At 47.6% G+C, this 20,615-nt stretch overlaps 1 protein-coding gene across 3 annotated transcripts; it reads right to left on the bottom strand.

Annotated features, from left to right (window-relative positions):
* Nucleotides 1–1,372: 1,372 nt before the first annotated feature.
* On the bottom strand, nucleotides 1,373–20,207 carry MAVS (mitochondrial antiviral signaling protein). 3 transcript variants are annotated; one of them, XM_028744150.2, is made up of 7 exons: nucleotides 20,063–20,207; nucleotides 18,019–18,148; nucleotides 14,321–14,495; nucleotides 13,150–13,382; nucleotides 10,734–11,301; nucleotides 7,801–8,111; nucleotides 1,373–5,690 (listed from the first exon to the last, which is right to left on the bottom strand). In XM_028744150.2, the coding sequence occupies exons 2-7, from the start codon at nucleotides 18,133–18,135 to the stop codon at nucleotides 5,034–5,036; spliced, it is 2,061 nt and encodes a 686-aa protein (XP_028599983.2). In that variant the 5' UTR covers nucleotides 18,136–18,148; nucleotides 20,063–20,207; the 3' UTR covers nucleotides 1,373–5,033. The 3 variants fall into 3 exon arrangements, with proteins under 3 accessions (XP_028599983.2, XP_077789861.1, XP_077789862.1); XM_077933735.1 differs by lacking the exon at nucleotides 20,063–20,207 and adding an exon at nucleotides 19,555–19,928; XM_077933736.1 differs by lacking the exon at nucleotides 20,063–20,207 and having other exon boundaries at nucleotides 14,321–14,491; nucleotides 18,019–18,146.
* Nucleotides 20,208–20,615: the final 408 nt, after the last annotated feature.

Raw genomic sequence — 20,615 nt, 5'->3', positions numbered from 1 at the left:
TATTGTATAGTCTGAGCCTTTCTGTAGACTGCTTAGAGAATAGGGTGTTAAATGGTATATAGTTACAGGTAGGTAGCCGTGTTGGTCTGCCGTGGTCAAAACAAAAGAATTCCTTCCTGTAGCACCTTAGAGACCAACTAAGTTTGTTATTGCTTTCATGTGCATGCACACTTCTTCAGATAAATGGTATATAATTTGTTGAAATAAATGAATGAGCGCTTGTGGGAACAGCAGGAGTGGATTCAGGACTTGGTTCTGGTACTGATCAGATTCCCAAGCTGAGCATCTGTTCAAAGGCATCCTTTTTCTCAGCTCTTAGGATCCGGCCACCTGGCTAAGCCACCATTTTGTAACCAGCTCTGGCTAATGGACCTTAGGGGTCTAGTAAAAAAAAATTAAAAATTCACAAGATCTCTCAAGGATGAAGTTGTGGCAGAGACAATACGAATAGGCCTGACCCAGCTATTTTCCTAGGTCTTGGCCACGGTAGACTTTTTAGGCTTTGCCCTTGGGTGGGAAGAGCATTGCGCCCAGGACAGGGAAATGGGAGTCCAACAGACACTCAAGGAATAATTTCAGAGAAAGAGCTTTATTTCTACCATCCAGGCTGGTAGAAGGAGCAAGCGTGATAACTCACAAGCTTAGCACAAGTTCACAGCCATTTGCACAGAGCATATATTCCCCTCCAGTTTCCTCCCCTTTCTCCTCCTCCCCAGGAGCCCTGCCCCATGATGAGTTTCCTGAGCATGAAGAGAAAGCTCCTGTCTTTGGGACTCTTGGCGCCCTTCCCAGGAAAGGGGGATGAGAAGCCAAGGGGGTTGAAGAGCCTTGTGGTTCAGCGTGTCCAAGATGTGTTGCAACTGGATGAGATAAGACTCAGTTCCCAGGCTTGCTTTATGCTTGGCATTGACAGAGCCTATTCATTAGCCGATAAAAGTTACATTTTGCCTATGCAGCAGCATCTTGTGAGAAAGCAGAGAAGAGCTGAAGCTGCTGTGGATTTTTAGAAGAGAGAAAGGGAATTTTGGACAGTTTTGAGGCCTGAGGTGATTTCAGGGTGACTTCACAGACAGGATTTGGGTATCCTGTCCCTTCACCACTACGGAAGATTAATTGCATTTTTAAGAAGGCGTCTGGTGCAGTCCAAAACCATCAGAAGGGCAGCTCCGTTGACATCATCTGGCCCAGGAATAATTCTGGAAAGACTTCTCATAAAATGCTACCTGCAAAAAGAGTTAGGATGCAGTTGGTCATGACTCTTGCTTACAAGCCTTTTCCTGAGAAAAGCAGAAATCGAACCGGACGGAAAGTTCAGAGAAGAGCATTTCTTTGCAACTGCCTCCTCGGGAAGAATTCCAAAAGCACGCAGAGAGAGGGAGACACTCTTATTTATTTTATTAACAAAAAGTCTTAGTAGAACAAAAGACCCCTAAGGAATTTAACAAAGCAGGCTAAAATGTTCATTTAAAACGCCAACAGAAACGGAAACATTAAAAAGAAGCAACATAAAAAACAAATACAAAATAAAATCAGTAATTAAAAGAAAACACTAATTACACCTACTAAAATGTCAAGCCTGGGTAGGCTTCCTAGAATAGGCTTTTAGCAGGCATTAAAAGCAGTACGGTGAAGGCACCCGCCTAATATCAACGGGCGGGGAGTTCCGAAGGGTAGGCTCTGCCACAATGAAAGACTGATTTCTTGCCTGCAAGAAACTAATCTTATGTAGCACTTGTAGAAGTGGCAGTTCTGCAGATCTAAGCAGTCAAGCGGGCACATACTATGCTGCAAGCTAGAATCAAGGCCCTGAATGACAGGGCCACGCCAGCGTCCCGTATTTCAGTTTGGTATTGCGAGAGGTATTTTGTTTTTCATTTTGTGCTTCTATGCTGCAAACCGCCCTGTGCTCTTTGGATGAAGGGCAATAAGTTTAATAAATAATAATTGTTAAGTTGTGGGTGAACATATCAGACGACACAGCTGTTCTTCAGACAGCTCTTGTTTATTCACAGGCCAGAACAGAACTGAACTGAAGGGTTCAGCCAACCTGCTTATATAGATCTCAACTACAAAGCAACAGTAACAACTTTCTGTAACTATCCAATCACTGAACGTCACTTTCAATTCCTTATTTGCATATGTGGACCTGAGTGAAAACTATCTACAGTATCCCCCTGCTGGCCCAGGGTGAGAACTTCAGTACATAACAATAATAGGACTCCCCTCGGCCCCAGAAGGCTTTGTAAGATTTCCAGATCAGGATGGCCCCTCCCTCTCAAACTGCACCCTTGCTTTCTTCAGTTCGGTAAATACTGAATTTGCCCAATCTGGACATACACATCCTGGGGCCCTGTCCATTGCTGGCGGTGGTGGGCTGTGTGTGGAATGCATCGGTGCACCAAGATGGGGTCACGAAGCAGCCAAAAACGGCTTTCAGCTAATTTTTGTTTTTTTTAATTACCATGAGCAAGTGGAACGAGCAGCATTTAGATGAACAAGTGGGGGGAGGGGGGCAGTAAGAGGAATGGTGGTGTTGGTATCTGGCTGCCTTGGGAGACGACAGAAGAAAGCTCCTTTAGCGGTGAAGTCAAACCGCAGGACAGTTGCGGCGCCTGTGTTTGTTGCCAATATGGGAGAGGCGTGTTTTATTGCAAGCAGGACAGATGAAGGCGTCCGGTTGTGCTGCTTCAGGTGCACCAGGGGGGATGGCAAGGCAGGATTTAAAAAATGGTACAGTCATACCTCATGTTAAGTTTGCTTCATGTTACTTTTTTCAGGTTCCGTCCCGCGGCGACCCGGAAGTACCGGAAAGGGTTACTTCCGGGTTTCGCCGCTCGCACAAAAGCACTAAATCGTGCTCTGCGCATGTGCAGAAGCGCCAAATCACGCTGCGCACCTGCACAGATACGGCGCTTCAGGTTGCGGACTTTTCGTGTTGTGAACGGGCCTCCGGAACAGATCCCATTTGCAACCAGAGGTACCACTGTACAATCTATTTTTTCGTAGAAAACAAAAATGCAGGCCTGATAAAAAAGAAAGAATAGGCCGTTTCTAGGAAGGGGGAAAGAGTGCAGTTGTGGGAACCATTTTAAAAAATATTCAAAGTGCTGCTGTTAGCTTACTTTGCCCAATATGTGCCCACTGCTCCACTTTGATCTGTGGAATGGGCACTTTTATGAGTGCCACGGGTTCGTTCCACACTTTTAATCTTTTAGTATGGCAGCACCTGCCTTCTGTACCTCCCTGCCTATTAATGCCTGGCAGGTGCCTTCACTGTACACACACACAAATTGTATTATTTGTTACTATTATTGAATGCTTTATACCGTTTTTTACAAACTGCTTTAGAGTAGGGCTGGGCGGTATCTGGTTTCCAACATCGTGATATATCACCAGCTAAAAGTCGTGATACACCGATATACCACAATGTCCGAAATAAGGATGGAGCTACGTAGAGGCATTGGCTGGCTTCACAGTCTCTCCCACATTGTGATTTTGGGATAGCAAACGTACAGCTAGACATCATGATTCGCAAAATATTGCCAGGTCAAAAATTATGAAACCACCAGACGGCGGAAAATGTGAAAACAACGAGAAGAGGCAGGACTGAAGATTTGGAGATATGCTTCAGAGGTCCAGACTATGGGGAGCCCGGAAAAATTAATAATTACAATTTGGATTACAATTTGGTCTTTTTAAATTTCAGTTTCTTGTTTTTAATTGGATTATGATGCGGATATGTTGATTGGTTGTTTTTATTGGAAAATCAATAGAAACGATTTTTTAAAAAAATGAAACCAATAGCGTGGTACGGACTTGAAACCAGGTTTGGATGATATTATCGATGCATCGCCCAGTCCTACTTCAGAGGATTTTTTAATCAAGCGGTACATTAATATTGCAAGATAAAAAATGCATTATGGCTGCCTCGCTTCTTCTCACTGATTTTGCTTGCTGCTCTTCAGAGTCAGAGCATAGCCACCCTGGCTAGTGGCCATCAATGGCCCTCTCCCCCTTCATGAATTTGCCAACTACTCTTGTAAGGTAAAGGGTAAAGGGACCCCTGACCATTAGGTCCAGTCGTGGCCAACTCTGCGGTTGTGGCTCTCATCTCGCTTTATTGGCCGAGGGAGCCGGCGTACAGCTTCCGGGTCATGTGGCCAGCATGACTAAGCCACTTTTGGAGAACCAGAGCAGTGCACGGAAACACCGTTTACCTTCCCGCCAGAGTGGTACCTATTTATCTACTTGCACTTTGACGTGCTTTCGAACTGCTAGGTTGGCAGGAGCAGGGACCGAGCAACGGGAGCTCACCCCGTCGCGGGGATACGAACCGCTGACCTTCTGATCGGCAAGACCTAGGCTCTGTGGTTTAACCCACAGTGCCACCCAACTACTCTTGTAAAGCCACCCATATCAGGGGCCACCACTGGGAGTAGGTTACATGTGCTCCATCAAGAGAAGCTCTATTCTCTTAAGAGGTATGCCAGGGCAGAGCAGCGGAAGCGTGCAGGAAGGCAACTGGTGAACGGCGAATAATTGCCGTGAGCATCGCGCAACGCCTGTGGAGGAAGTGGATTCAAACAGAAGCAAAACTCTGCGTGTGAGTGTGTTTGCATAGAATGCAAGGGGAGGGGCTACCTGTCGGGGGCAGAACCATCCCCAAAATTGGGTCACACCTGTTGCTCTGTCTCTTGCCTTTGCACAGTAGGTAACAGAGCTACTCGCAAGGCGGAGATATCTATTCACACACAGACCTTCCCCCATCAATTCTCCATCCAAAGGCATTATTATTCCAGTTCAAGGAGACATTCCAGACATGAAAGAGCATTCAACGAGGGTACAGAAGAGGGTCAACAGTCTTTATGGGTCACATAAAGAGGTCCTGGGGGTCGTATTTGGCCTAGGAGTCAATTATTGATATAGAGGCACTGGGTGAGGAGGGATGACGATTAACGCTTGCCCAGGAACGAATCAATCTATTTGGAGGGCGAGGAACTCTCCCTTCTTTCCTCGCCTCTCTCCCCAGATTCCTATTTCTTCTTGTAAAGTGCAAAAGCCACCACTGCCACCACCACGGCACATCCTGCAAGGAGCCACGTATAACCGCGTGAAGTCAATGGTGCATCGCCTCTCTCGCTGGGGAGGGAATCCCTCGCACTTTCGACCGGCCGCTGCCTGTCCTTCGAGTCGGGCGAGGCACCCAGGGATCGTTCGCCAGGGCTGCCCGGCAAACCAGGGGCTCCTTCAAGATCCACGCTAGGGCTCTCCTCCATTTTGAAGGTGAAGGTTCGGATGGAACCATCGCCGCCCTGGTGGTTGCCGCGTGAAAGCTGACGGGAAGCGTCGCGGGCTCCATCCCTGCCCGGAACAGTGACGTCGGCTGGACCAGAGCGTCTCTCTTCGGACGAGCTGGGATTGCTGATCATCAAAGGGTCGCTGCCCTCAGAGAAATTGCTGAGGCGAAGCCTATCCGACCTCCCTGAATATGCAGGATTCGTCTCTTTTTCACTCAGCTGCCAATCATGCGATCCCACTGTGTTTACACTCTGTACTGAATGCAGAACGCCCGGTTTGCAGGGTTCGTCGTCGTCGTAATTGGTAGAAAAGACCCCGTGATCTCTGGGATGGTGAAAGACTTTGTTCGTACTCGGCCTTGAATCTCCACTCACAGCAGAGGGCTGGATCACCTGCAGGAGACAAGACAATAGGTAAGGAAAACCCACCTACACACTTCTTTGCCTGCCTTCCTCCCTCCCTCCAACCCCCCCCCAACAATTCACCCTTCAGTACTTATCCCACAAGAGTTTTGGGATTCCATAATTCCTACATTGCAGGGGTTCGGAGTAGAGAGCCCCGGCCCAGGTCCCTTGCAACTCTCTGATTCCATACATTCAGATGCAGAGCACGGGATTTGTAGCACGTGGCTGGGACAGTCCAATCAGATTAATAATAATACAGTGGTACCTTCGGTTAAGAACTTAATTCATTCCGGAGGTCTGTTCATAACCTGAAACTGTTCTTAACCTGAGGTACCACTTTAGCTAATGGAGCCTCCTGCTGCTGCCACTGCACAATTTCTGTTCTCATCCTGAAGCAATGTTCTTAACCTGAGATACTATTTCTGGGTTAGCAGAGTCTGTAACCTGAAGCGTCTGTAACCTGAAGCGTCTGTAGCGCGAGGTACCACTGTAACAATAATAATAATGTGCAATCCCTGGCTTATTATTATTAGAGAACAACAACCACCAGACTTTTAGAAAACATCTAAAGGCAGCCCTGTTTAGGGAAGCTTTTAATGTTTGATGCATTACTGTATTTTAATATTCCGTTGGAAGCCGCCCAGAGTGGCTGGGGAAGCCCAGCCAGGTGGGCGGGGTATAAACAATAAATTATTTATTATTATTATTATTATTATTATTATTATTATTATTATTATTATTATATTCGGTGGAAGCATCTGAGATAGCAGGGCCTCTAGAGCAGGGGGAGCCAACGGGATGCTCTCCCGGTATTTTTTTAAGCTGCCACTACTGCAGAACGCAGGGGCCAAACGGCTTGCAGGAGCAGATTACTGGCAACATGTTACTCTGCTGCTAAGAGAGCTGTACAGGTTGCAAATTTGCTAGTAGGCCAGGTTCAAGGCAAATTCACAAACAACCCGGGCCCCAAAGTGACTTCAGGACTGTCCGATACCTTATGCTCCACCTACACCAGGGGTAGGCAACCTAAGGCCCGGGGGCCGGATCCGGCCCAATCGCTTTCTAAATCCAACCCACGGACGGTCCGGGAATCAGCGTGTTTTCACATGAGTAGAATGTGTCCTTTTGTTTAAAATCCATCTCTGGGTTATTAGTGGGGCATAGGATTCCATTCATTTTTATTTATTTTTTTCAAAATATAGTCAGGCCCGCCACTTGGTCTGAGTGATGGTGGACTGGCCCATGGCTGAAAAAGGTTGCTGACCCCTGACCTACACCACCAAGCTCCTCTGATGTGGTGTGATGGCCTGGGAGTCTGATTCAGAGGCTGAACCGGAGAAATCCCAGCCTGCACAGGAGTCCCCACCTCCAGGACTGGCTGAGCCGGGGCAGGGGCTTGAATCTGAAGGGCCCTCACCTGTGCCGGATCCTCAGGAGCAGACACCAGATGAATCCGCTCTGGCTCCAGAGGTGATGGAGGACCCATTGCCTGCAGGTGCTCCTCTCCCAGCCCCGTCAGGGGAAGGTGAGGTTGCCTCTGGGTCTGGTAACCCTCCAGCCTCTCCTGAGCTGCAGAGGCTCAGGGCAGAGAGGCAGAGGAAACTAAGTTCTCTCAGGAGGAGTGATCGCCTTAAGGCCAGGGGAGGCGAGTCACCTGTGGGCAGGGACCACCCTAGGCCTCAGAGGAGATAAAGGCCAGTCCCAGGTTGCGGGAGCAACATCATTGGTTACCTGTTCCTGCCAGCACCCTGTCCTGCTTTCTGCCAGAGCTCCTGACCACACCCGACTCCCTACCTTGGACCCCACTTCAGCCTCGGACCACGCCGCACGGTAACCCCCCGGGACCAGCACATGGGGTGCTTCTGGTGGCTCCCTTATGCCCCTGAGGTCTGCTTGGCCTTCCCTAGGGGATCAGGTGCCCAGTGATGGGGACAGGTTGTTGACAGGAGAGCTGCTGCCGGTCAGAGCAGGCTAGGTGCTCAAATGGGGAGATGGACTCCTTGTTTCCCAATTTCCCCAGCCTTTCCCTTTTCGTTCCCTGTGACCGGCTGCAACGCCGCCGCAAGCTCCGCACCCCCAGAAGCGTGGACCGGCTTACCTGCTCTGGCGCCACCTCGTAGGCGGCTGTGTCAGTCAAACCCCCACTATGAATGGGAGTTTTAGACGCGTCGCTTGGAGCAGCCGAACGCCAGGGAGGCGAGTTAGGTGGGATCACGTCGGTGGAGGAGGAACCGTCGAAGTCGGAAGGCGGAGGTCGACTCTGCTGTAAAGGTGTAGTGCTGGGCGTGGAGTGAGTCTGTCCTCTGTTTGAAGGGCTACTGAGGAACTGGGAGCTGCCAGAGGGAGGGCTGTCAAGAAATTTTGCATTTGAGGGGAGGGCAGCAGCAGCCTTCACAGGAATGTGGGGACCTGTATGGAAACAACCCATGCAATTATTCATCAGCACATGGGATGGTGCCCATCAGGGTGGATAAAAACCAATGATTTTTTAAAAAATAAAAAAATCAGATTTTTTGGATTTAAATTGGATTTTTAAAATAAAATGCTTTGGGAGGAAAAATCTTTCTATAGATGGTTTTCTATTTAATTTACATTATAGTCCAAAGGCTATTCATCAGGAAATAAGGATTTGTTTTAAGTTTTTCATGTGTGCTAAAACTCAGTCTGTTTAAAACAAAACCCACACAAAAACCCACCATTTAACCAAGTCAGTTAACAAACATGGATACATATGCTATAATGCTATTGTTTTAGTTAAATAAATTGTTTAAATTGTTATTAAGGAAATGATTATTTTCCTCCTTCCAATAAAGTACAGCAGAAAAGTTGTCCAAATATAAACAGTTAACTTATCAGTCTATGTATTTCTAATAGTGTAACCAAATCAGTAATTTTTGATATAGAGCAAAAAAATAGGATGGTTTTTACAGTTATAAGACTCACTTTTTCCCTCCTAAAAAGTAAGGGGAAATGTGTGTGCATCTTATGGAGCGAATGCAGGCTGCGCAGCTATCCCAGAAGCCAGAACAGCAAGAGGGATTGCTGCTTTCACTGGACAGCGATCCCTCTTGCTGTTCTGGCTTCTGAGATTCAGAATATTTTTTTCTTGTTTTCCTCCTCCAAAAACTAGGTGCGTCTTGTGGTCTGGTGCGTCTTATAGAGCGAAAAATACGGTGCTCTGAAAATTTATTATTTCAAAAATGAAACCTTCATCTTGTTGTAAATATTAAGATTATACCAGCAAGAATGAGTCTTTCTGTAAAAAAAATAATGATGTAAATCAAATCTCACTGTCTAATGATTTAAATCAAGTCTTACTGACTAGTGATTTAAATTGATTTGATTGAAATCAAATCCACCATGGTGCACATGCTATGTTTTATATGCACAGGAAGAGCAAGTAGCCATGTGGCTTTAGATACAGAATTTGGCACCCTAACCTGTGCTTTCATTGAGGAGAAGCACGCACCAAACCTCCTGTCAAGTTTATTTTTTTAAAAAATAATATTTATTACTTTTGAAGGTTACAGAAAAAGAAGAAAAAAGAAAAATAAAGACAAGAAAGAAAGGGGGGGGGGAGTGAAAAAACACCACAATACAATACAGTATACAAATATTATAAAACCCAACCCAAACCCATTAAGCACATAAATTAAAACAAAAACAGTTTAAAATACATCTCTCCTTTTCCATATTGTATCCTTCATTTCCTTGTTTCCTCGACTTCCTCACACCTCCCTTTTTGTATTCCAGTTCTTCTAATTGTTTCAGCAAATCCTTTCCATCTTTCTCTGTTTTTTATCATCTTGTAAATAACATATTTTTTAACCTTATTTCCCTTTAAGACTAAATTACTTATCTATACTTAACTTCTTCTAACATTTCTACTAAATCCATATAATATCATTCCACCGTTTTTCTAACAGTCATTAATTTTACAAAATTTCTAAATATGAACTTTAACTTCCCAATCTTCTTCCACCCTCTCTTCTCCCTGGTTTCGGATTCTGCCAGTCCTTTCCGTCAGATCCATATAGTTCATCTGTCTATATGGATGTTTATAGTCAGGTTTATAGTCAAGTTTATAGCCCTCATGGTTGGGAAGACAGGACTGAGTGCGTGACTGAAATCCTAGAATCGATGCTGAACGAGGTGGTTTTGAACAGTCAAGACAGCAGAGCTTCAGGACTTTAAAACACTGGTCCCCCCCCCCTGAACCCACCCAACAACTAGGGAAAAGAACAGAAAACCATGCAAAAAAGGAGGCTGTGGAAATTGTCCTGGACACGGGTGGCGCTGTGGTGTAAATCCACCCCCATTGTCCAGCCCCGACACTGAGGTCCAGCGCCAAGGGCTTCTGGCAGTTCCCTCACTGCGAGAAGTGAAGCTATAGGGAACCAGGCAGAGGGCCTTCTCGGTGGTGGCACCCGCCCTGTGGAACGCCCTCCCATCAGATGTCAAAGAAATAAACAACTATCTGACATTTAACAGACATCTGAAGGCAGCCCTGTTTAGGGAAATTTTTAATGACTGATGTTTTAATGTATTTTTAATATTCGGTTGGAAGCTGCCCACAGTGGCTGGGGAAACCCAGCCAGATGGGCGGGGTATAAATTTATTTCTTTAATTTATTATTATTATTATTATTATTGCCGCATGGGACTCAAACCTGTTGAATGGCTTCTTTAAATTTTAGGTTTCATGATTGTTTCACAAGATGTGTATGTCTTTAAGGGCCAGAGCAAAGAACATGACCTAGTTTTACAGCTGTGATGCAGTATAGCAGGTGCTGTTAAGTTATGTTAATTAAGCAGTTGGGTATAGTATATAAAGAGCAGCATGTAGCTCTCTCAGTACCCTGGTGGATGGGTCACGCTTATTGATATATTGCAATTTAGTGTAAAAGGAGTTTTTGTTATTGAAATCTAGCAAGTGTTATTTTGCGTTCCTTGAATGTGTGGTCTCCCCAGCACGCTTTCTGCAGCGCAACTGATCTGCAAAATAAGCAACAAAACTGGACCATGTCCTTACCTCTTCCCTGGTCATTTCCAGGCACGCGGTCTGTTGGGCTCGCTCCAAACCCCACTGGGGCAGAGGGGGCGCATCCATCTCCTTTCTCCTGGCGCCCCAGGCCTACTCCCTGCTCTGCGTCGAACTGCCTTTGCAGGAGGAGAGGGCTGCCCACGTCCTCTGGTCCGTCCAGCACATCCTCGTTGTGATAGCCCCGCAAGGCCTGGATCTTCTGCTCCCTCAGGGATGCCTTGTCTTGGCCGCTCGAAGCCAGCGGGGAGCTGCTGTCGGGAGAGGAGTAGTAATCTTCCACTGGCTGGTTCCCAGGCGTTCCGGGATCAGGAGTCGCAGGCAGCCCCGGCAAAACGGCACTGTCGATGGGGTGGTTCCGGTTCCCAAAATAGCCGTTCTTCACGCAAACAGGGCGGGGCTGGCGGCCGTCCCACTTCTGCACCGAAGGACCCGCGTCGGGCCTTGAGGATGCGGGTGTGTTGCTTGGCAAAACCTCCCCAGGCGTCGCTCCAAGGCAGCCTCCACTCGGAACGGCCTGGGCACCCTCAGCAGGAGCAGCTACCACATTGCCTCTGGTCTGAAAAGAACAAATCACAGAATCATGGAATTGTACAGTTAGAAGGGAACCCCGAAGGTCTTCTAGCCCGGCCCCTCGCAATGGGAGGGATCGGTTGGGATACTGCCGGGGAAATGGGGGCATTTGTCAGGCCCCACATTGCTCCAGCCACCGGCTAGCAGCCGGATGATCTCCAGTACAGCATCAATCAATCAGCGACTTGAGCCTCAGTAGCCTTCTGAAGCTACCGAGCACATGGATAAATCTCCACAACGGAAGTGGCGGACAGAGATGTGTGTAAGCGTATTTACAAGCGTTTATATGGCATAGTTCAGGAACAAAGAATAAAACATGTCTCCTTCCCTTTGTATCCAGCAAAACAACAGTAACACAAAAGCTACCATATTTTTCGCTCTATTAGACGCACCGGACGATTGAACGCACCTTGTTTTTAGGGGAGGAAAACAAGAAATAAGAAAGGAACGCAAAGCACCCTGAGCTAAGAGGGAGCGCTCCTCCATCTTCGCTCACGAGGCTTTGAGGGGCTACGCCTGAAGCCAGGAGAGCAAGCGGGATCGGTGCGCACTGATCCCTCCTGGCTTCAGCGAAAGCAAGCCTACTGGCTTTCCTCCGGCAAGAGCCGCGCACTCTTTAAAGGGAGCGCGGCTCCTGGGGGCTTTTCTGGGAGGTGGGGGAAGGGACAGAGCCGCGTGCTCTGTCCCTTCCCCCACCTCCCGCAAAAGCCAGGGATAGCTGCATGACGTCTCCGCAGGGCAGCGGGATGAAGGCTTCCCGCTCCCCTGTGGAGACTTCATCCCGTACAGCTTCGGAGTCATGTGGCCAGCATGAGTAAGGCGCTTCTGGTGAACCAGAGCCGCGCACAGAAATGCCGTTTACCTTCCCGCCGGAGTGGGTTAAACCACAGAGCCTAGGGCTTGCCGATCAGAAGGTCGGCGGTTCGAACCCGTGCAACAGGGTGAGCTCCCGTTGCTCGGTCCCTGCTCCTGCCAACCCAGCAGTTTGAAAGCACGTCAAAGTGCAAGTAGATGAATAGGTACTACTCTGGCAGGAAGGTAAACGGCGTTTCCATGCGCTGCTCTGGTTCACCAGAAGCGACTTAGTCATACTGGCCACATAACCCGGAAGCTGTACGCCGGCTCCCTCGGCCAATAAAGCAAGATGAGCGCCACAACCCCAGAGTTCGTCATGACTGGACCTAATGGTCAGGGGTCCCTTTACCTTTACCTTTAAAGGACAGTTGTAAAAACTTAAAAACACTAGCAGGGCTGAAGTAACTCCTACAGTGTAGATAAGATGTGAGAAGATAAAATACACGCATGGGTTTAATAAAGGATACCATCTGAAGTCACAAGCTTGGCAGAGCAAAAAGATGTACCGTATTTTTCGCTCTATAAGACGCACTTTTCCTTCCTAAAAGGGGAAATGTGTGTGCGTCTTATGGAGCGAATGCAGACTGCACAGCTCATCCCGGGAGCCAGAACAGCAAGAGGGATTGCTATGCAGTGATCCCTCTTGCTGTTCTGGCTTCTGAGATTCAGAATATTTTTTTCCCTTGTTTTCCTCCTCCAGAAACTAGGTGCGTCTTATGGTCTGGTGCGTCTTATAGAGCAAAAGATATGGTGTATGTTGTTTAAAGTATGATAAGAAAGAATTTGTAAAGAAAATAATAAAAATTTATGGGGTGGGGAAGACAGTGGTGGTAGACTCTCCTTCCTTGGAGGTTTTTGAGCAGAGGTTGGATGGCCATTTTCCAGGGATGCTACAGTTGAGATTCCAGCACCTTTGGGTCCCTTCCAACTCTAGGATTCTATGAAAGGCAAGGGAAGAGAAACCAATCTTAGGCTTTACCTCAGGGCTCCGAGGGAGACGTTCAGTTTCTTGAACAGGAGTGCTGTAATCAGGCATGTCTTCAGAGGCTGCATTAGTGGCGAAGTGGGATGGGTCTGAGACGCCTGTGGGCAACGGGGGCTGGACTGGCAGGGGCACGTCAGAAGAGGGTGGGCTGGGCTTCACGGCTGGCACCTGGGAGCTATTCACCACAGCTGGTGAGGCAGCAACTGCCGGCACATTCCTTCGAGGGGCTGGAGGAGGAAGACACACCAGCAGCACAGAGGTTAATTTCTTTTTCCTTTATTTCCAAATAGCGATTACTGAATTTTAATAGCAAACAGGATTTAAAAATAAAATAGAAAGAAAGAAAGAAGAGAAAAGTTGTCACAGTTGCCAATAAGGAATTACAGTGAAGAAGAAGAAGAAGGAGGAGGAGGAGAGTTTGGATTTGATATCCCGCCTTTCACCCCCCCTCAGGAGTCTCAAAGCGGCTAACAATCTCCTTTCCCTTCCTCCCCCACAACAAACTCTCTGTGAGGTGAGTGGGGCTGAGAGACTTCAGAGAAGTGTGACTGGCCCAAGGTCACCCAGCAGCTGCATGTGGAGGAGCGGGGAATCGAACCTGGTTCACCAGATTACGAGACTACCGCTCTTAACCACTACACCACACTGGCTCTCAGTGGTACCTCAGGTTAAGAACTTAATTCGTTCCGGAGGTCCATTCTTAACCTGAGGTACCACTTTAGCTAATGGGGCCTCCCGCTGCCGCCACACGATTTCTGTTCTCATCCTGAAGCAAAGTTCTTAACCCGAGGTACTATTTCTGGGTTAGCGGAGTCTGTAACCTGAAGCGTCTGTAACCTGAAGCGTCTGTAACCCAAGGTACCACTGTATAGGGTACAGCTATGTGATTTACAGAGTCAATAATAAAACAATCCAAGAGGAAAAGGATATGTGGTCTATTATTACACGGGGTTCTATGGTCTAGACTCTAAATCAAAACAACTGCAATTTTTTTGCCCCCGAAAAAGAAGACCACCAATTTACACATTCATTCATTTTGATTATATACTGCCCTTTTGCAAAGCTGACGATCTCCATTATTGCTCTTAAGAAGCAAAATAATAATAATAATAATAATAATAATAATAATAATAAATTAAATGCAAAAGGCGAAAGGGCAACTTACGGAGCCGCCAACGGTCGTAAACTTCTCTGATTTCATTTGCCAGCTCGCTTTGGTTCTGGTCCTCGAGAGCGTTGATGAAGAACGTCACCCAGCCCCTCCTCGCCCGGAGGTGCTGAAACAGCTCCCACACAGTCAGGTCGTTCCCTCGCATTAAGCATTCACTTTTAATTACTTGCTGCGGAAATGGGGGACATGAAAATGCAAAACTCAGGAACGAGGGGGTGGGGGGAGAAAGAGAGACAGAACAGCATCACCAAAGCCCTGGGAAGGTTTAAAATTGGGATTCCCATGGCATATTCCAAACATGCTAGCAGGTCCCCAGCCTGCAGCCAGCATCTCCAGACCAGAGCTCTCAATGTGGAGTTGGATGGATGCATGTGAGAAGTGCTGTTCTGGATCCGGCCAAAGGCCCATACAGCTCAGTATCCTGTTCTCACAGTGGCCAGCCGGATAAAAGCCCAAACGTCAGACCCGAGGGCGACAGTAACCGGTATCCAGGAGGCAAATTGCTTCCGACCCAGTCGCTATTGCTAGCTTCCTCCTCCATGAATCTGTCTAAGCCTTTTTGAAAGCCGTCCAAGTTGTGGCCGTCGCTACGTCTCAGAAAGCCACAGGAACGGTTTAGACATGCCTGTCCCACGGTTAAGAAAAACCCTCCCACAATTAACTGTCAAATAGCTGCGGTAATAATGAGAACCACGGGTTTGCAACGTAATTTGGGTGCCTGCATAAGCACAGACACACCTGCTACCTTGCAATACCCAGAGCAACTCTGCAACTGCTTCAAAACAAGTCTGTGCTGCTGAAGGGGGAGCGTGAGCTGAACAGAATGAAAAGGTAATGGATCAATACATCACGCAGGACTGGTTTGAGGGCTAGAGCACGATGGCGCCTTCACCCAGTGGCATATCGCAAGTGGAGGGTGAAACTTCCACCAGTCATGAGTTTCTCTGCCACCAGTGCCCAGCTGTGGAGACAGAGCGTTGCCGTCATGGGTTGCAAGTCCAGGTATGTATTTTAGGGCACTGTTTTGTGAAGTATTCTCTACATTTCCCCCATGCTTTTTGAAACTCTTGCCTAGTGTGATCTCTAATTGCCTCTGTTAATCTAGCCAGTTCAATATACTCTAACAGTTTATCTTGCCATTTCTTTTTGGTTGGCAGTTCCTTTTTTCCAGTTTTTAGCAATTAGGATCCTTGCCGCTCCTGTGGCATAGAGGGATATTTTCTGATCTTCTCTTGCTATACCTGTGTCCGTTATCCCTAGTAGAAAAGCTTCTGTATTTTTCATAAAGTTATACGTAAAACATTTTTTTAAGCTTGTCATACACTGTGTTCCACTGTGTTTGGAAGTCCTCCCTGACAGTGAACACAGACGGGGAAGACTTCCTGTCATACCTGCTCTGGAGCATCCTTCTCCTGTGTGTGACCAGGTAGATGGACGTGACCCTAGCAGACCCTATAAAGGCACTAGTCATGCAACCATCTCCCTCTCTTGCTCTTTTGGCCCTTTGGCTCTTGCAACTGCTCTTTTGCCATCTTCCTTCTGCTGGTTCTTAGCCAGCAGGACATGGCTCATCTTGTGCTTGTGCTTACAGAGGATGGAAGCCACAAGGTGGAAAGTCTGAGGCCTAGCTCAGACTTCTTTTCTCTACACAAGTACCTGCAACTACAAGATAAAGGCTGCCTTCAGGACAATACTGTGAACTGAATGTAAGTAAACTTCACCATTCCTTTTAAAAGAAGACTGTCATTATTGTTTTTAAGAGGGAACTATCCAATCTGGACAAGCCAGACTGGATTGCTCAACTCAAATGATTCTAACGAATCAATCAATCAACTTGTTTCCAGCAATGTGCAAAGGGAATGTGCTCTGCTACTAGCTCACAAGCATAAGTGAGGAAGGATATAGCTCGGCGTCTAATACCATCCTTCCAGACATTCTTATCAAAAAGCTGATGGAACTAGACCTTTCTGCTACCATGTGTGATTGGATTAAAGACTTTCTGAGGGATCAGACACAAACAGTGAGGATTGGGCCTGTTACATCTACCTCTCTGAAGCTCAGCACTGGCACCCCACAGGGATGTGAGATGAGTCCCTACCTGTACTCATATACATATTTTGTATTTCATCTGATCCATCTACTGCAATTATTAAGTTTGCAGATGATACTACCATAATGGTATAATCACAAGTGGAGATGAATCAGCGTACAGAGGGGAGGTTCAAAAAGTATCTACATGGTGCCTAGAGAATAACTTGCACCTAAATATTAGCAGGGACGCAGGTGGCGCTGTGGGTAAAACCTAAGTGCCTAGGACTTGCTGATCGTAAGGGCGGCGGTTCGAATCCCCGCGGCGTGGTGAGCTCCCGTCGTTCGGTCCCAGCTCCTGCCCACCTAGCAGTTCGAAAGCACCCCTAAGTGCAAGTAGATAAATAGGTACCGCTTATAGCGGGAAGGTAAACGGCATTTCTGTGTGCGGCGCTGGTGCTGGCTCACCAACTGCAGCTTCGTCACGCTGGCCACGTGACCCGGAAGTGTCTTCAGACGGCGCCGGCACCCGGCCTCTTGAGCGAGATGAGTGCGCAACCCTAGAGTCGGACACGACTGGCCCGTACGGACAGGGGTATCTTTACCTTTAAATATTACCAAGACAAATGAGATGGTGTTGGACTTGCAGAGGAAGAGAGGGGAACTAGCCCCATTGTATATTGGGGGGGGGGGTTGTTTGGAGAGAGTCTCTTCCTTTAAATTCCTGGGAGTTTACCTTAGTTAAGACCTCACTTGGAAAAACAATATAACTCAGGTGGTTAGGAAGGCCCAACATAGACTCCATTTCCTCAGGGTCTTGCGAAAGAACAATGTTAAACAACAATTGATGACCTCCTTCTACCAGTCCACAATAGAAAGTGTCCTCTCATATTGTATCACAGTGTGGTACGTTGGCTTGACAGCCACGGACAGAAAGTCTCTACAGAGGGTGGTGAACAAGCACATGATATCATGGGCTGTCCCCTGAGCCCGCTAGATGACATTGCAAGGAATTGATGCCTTAGGAGAGCGAGAAAAATTCTCAGGGACGATTCACACCCCAGCCAGCACCTCTTTAATCTTCTACCCTCGGGCAGGGAATATAGAAGTATAATCAGTCATACCAACAGGCTAAAACCAGTTTCTGAACAGAAAATAATATAGTGCAACTGACTTTCAGGGTTGGTGTGCTGTGCGACAAGCACACAGAGTGCAATGAGATTGAGTGTTTGTGAGGAGGGGAGGCTCGGTTCATTTCATTGTACTGTACAGTGGTACCTTGGGTTAAGTACTTAATTCGTTCCAGAGGTCCGTTCTTAACCTGAAGCACCACTTTAGCTAATGGGGCCTCCTGCTTCCACTGTGCCGCCGGAGCACAATTTCTGTTCTCATCCTGAAGCAAAGTTCTTAAGCCGAGGTACTATTTCTGGGTTAGCGGAGTCTGTAACCTGAAGTGTATGTAAACTGAAGTGTCTGTAACCCAAGGTACCACTGTACATTGACAATAAAGGTATTATTATTATATATTTCATCAACATATCCTCTCCTGTTATCCACAACATTCCCACAGCCCAAAGACACTACCCTGGACATACTCTCAAGGGGCAGCTCCCCAATCCAAACACTGGCACCAACAAGAGCAGGGAAATCAGGGGGGAAGTTACCTTGTCTATTTCAGTGAGGCAGCTGAGATAGTCGAGCATCTGAAGGACACGGATGCATCGGAAGTTGCACTGGTGTGCCCTGATGTATTCCTCCACTTTATCCTCAGCAAACCCCATGTTCAGTTAGCACCTAGAACCAGGAGAATCACAGACAGAACTGTAGAGTTGGGAAAGGCCACAATACGATATGATGATACGATAATCTTTATTGTCATTGTCCCATACAGAACAACAAAATTGAAAAAAATCTACATCAGACATTCAAAAACCAACATGCCTGCTATCCCAGCCTGGTTAACCCCCTAAAAACTTACCCTATAAGTAAATACAATATACTCCCATAGAGACTACCATTAGATCCAGTCGTGACCGACTCTGGGGTTGTGGTGCTCATCTCACTTTATTAGCCCAGGGAGCCGGCGTACAGCTTCCAGGTCATGTGGCCAGCATGACTAAGCCGCTTCTGGCAAACCAGAGCAGCGCACGGAAACGCCGTTTACCTTCCCGCCAGAGCGGTACCTATTTATCTACTTTGACGTGCTTTGGAACTGCTTAGAGATACCGCTTTGAGACTACTTTACACTGCGTTTAAAACCAAAATTGCATCTGGATATAAACTGTTTCTCAGGCAGCTAGTCCTAGTCTTTATAACCCTGTACCTTCTTCCAGAAGGCAGAAGCTGAAAGAGATCATTTCCGGGGTGTCATCTAGTCCAACCCCCCACTTTGTCCAATGTGGGACTCAAATCCAGAACTCTGGGATTTAGCGTCTCGTGCTCCAGCAACTGAGCTATCTTTGAAAGAAGCTGCTCATATCTAACAAAGGGGCTCCGGATTGCAGTGGGAGATGGGCAGGGCTGTCCAAAAGGGAGTGTTAGAAACTCAGATATATAAGCTAGGCGCCAAATGGCTCCTTAAACCAAGGTTGCAGTCGCCAAAACGGAATGTCTAGTCGCCATTTTTGGACAAGACAGATCTCAAGTCTTCTTTTTAAAAATAATGGACCGATTGTGATTTGCTTCTCAGTTAAACATCTGGCTGGTTCAAATGACAACTAAGTTAAGAACTTTGATCTTCACTCCTGGGGCAAGTTCTGGGACCTCTGGAACTTCTCACCACTCGGAGACTGGGTGGAGCAGGGGCACGTAACAGTTTATTTGCAATGCTAGAAAAGAAACCATCCGGAAAGCTTCACAAATTCTGCCCTCACCTCCAGGAAGTGGAAGAAAAGAGAAATGCAATTCCCAGCAGCTTGGGGGGTTGTTTGTTTTTTAAAGAACAGTTAGTTAGACCCAAAATAAGTACAGTTCAAGCAGACAGAGAAAATCGAGGTTTTTCTTATGCACTGACTTCAATTTGAGACATCCAGATGGAGCCTGTGCTTGCTGGCATTCTGGTTGAACGTCCCAGTTACGGTACTGGGAATAACTACTTCCTGGACGCGCAATCGGGAATCCCTTTCTGCCCATTTCTCTGCAAGCAATATATACACCTGCCGCATTGTGCAAGATAGGTAAAGGCACATCCCCGTTGCTACCTTCCCAGCGCAGCGCGAACTTATGAATGTCTACTCAGAAGTAAGTCTACCGAGTCCTACGGCACTTGCTCCCAGGTTCGGGTTGCATCCTGAGCCACGCTTTGAGTTGAATGCGGGTGGGTGAGGTGAGAGGTAGAGGTCAACCAGGACCCTGGGAGGGGTTAATGACCCGCGGTCGCCCGAACAGGCCTCTCATCTATTCCCACACCCCCGTCTCGCTGGAAATCCCCGCTGGAAATTCCCAATGTCGAAAAACGCAAGCAGCCTCCTTGCGTTACCCCCACTGCAGCGCACTGCATATCCACAGCGGAAAGTGGCGATGCATGACGGGGCAGGAAACCCCCGCTCTCTTGTCTTAGGCCCTGCCCGGCAAAGTGAGCCCGGAAGAGGGGAAAGTGGGAGTTTCTATATGGCGGGGCCAAAAAAATAAAAATAAATCCGAAAACTCTCCAAGTCGAGGAAAGAGTTGCATGCAGAGGAAGGCGGCTCGGCACGCCTCTTTTCTTACCTGGTCTCCACGCGCTTCCAGAGGAAGAATCCGGATTCAGAAGAAAGGAAGTGCAGACGCTGGGAAGTCAGCAGCAGGCGACTCAGCAAGAACAGCTGCCTTAGGCCGGCCCTTGGCGGCGCGCGCAGATTCCCGGGGATCGTTCTAAGCCCGCCCCACGCCTGCCTCCGATTGGTCGCTCGGCTTCCGCTCCGCGCTGTTTGTCAAATCCGTTTGGAATGTTGTTATTTAGTTGTTTAGTCGTGTCCAACTCTTCGTGACCCCCTGGACCAGAGCACGCCAGGCACTCCTGTCTTCCACTGCCTCCTGCAGTTTGGTCAAACTCATGCTGGTAGCTTTGAGAACACTGTCCAACCATCTCGTCCTCTGTCGTCCCCTTCTCCTTGTGCCCTCCATCTTTCCCAACATCAGGGTCTTTTCCAGGGAGTCTTCTCTTCTCACGAGGTGGCCAAAGTATTGGAGCCTCAGCTTCACGATCTGTCCTTCCAGTGAGTACTCAGGGCTGATTTCCTTAAGAATGGAGAGGTTTGTTCTTCTTGCAGTCCATGGGACT

This window comes from Podarcis muralis, chromosome 9 (genome assembly GCF_964188315.1).
Source record: "Podarcis muralis chromosome 9, rPodMur119.hap1.1, whole genome shotgun sequence".
Lineage (NCBI taxonomy): Eukaryota > Metazoa > Chordata > Lepidosauria > Squamata > Lacertidae > Podarcis > Podarcis muralis.
The sequence above is the reverse complement of the archived record's forward strand: the minus strand, read 5'-3'. Positions and strand labels throughout refer to the sequence as shown.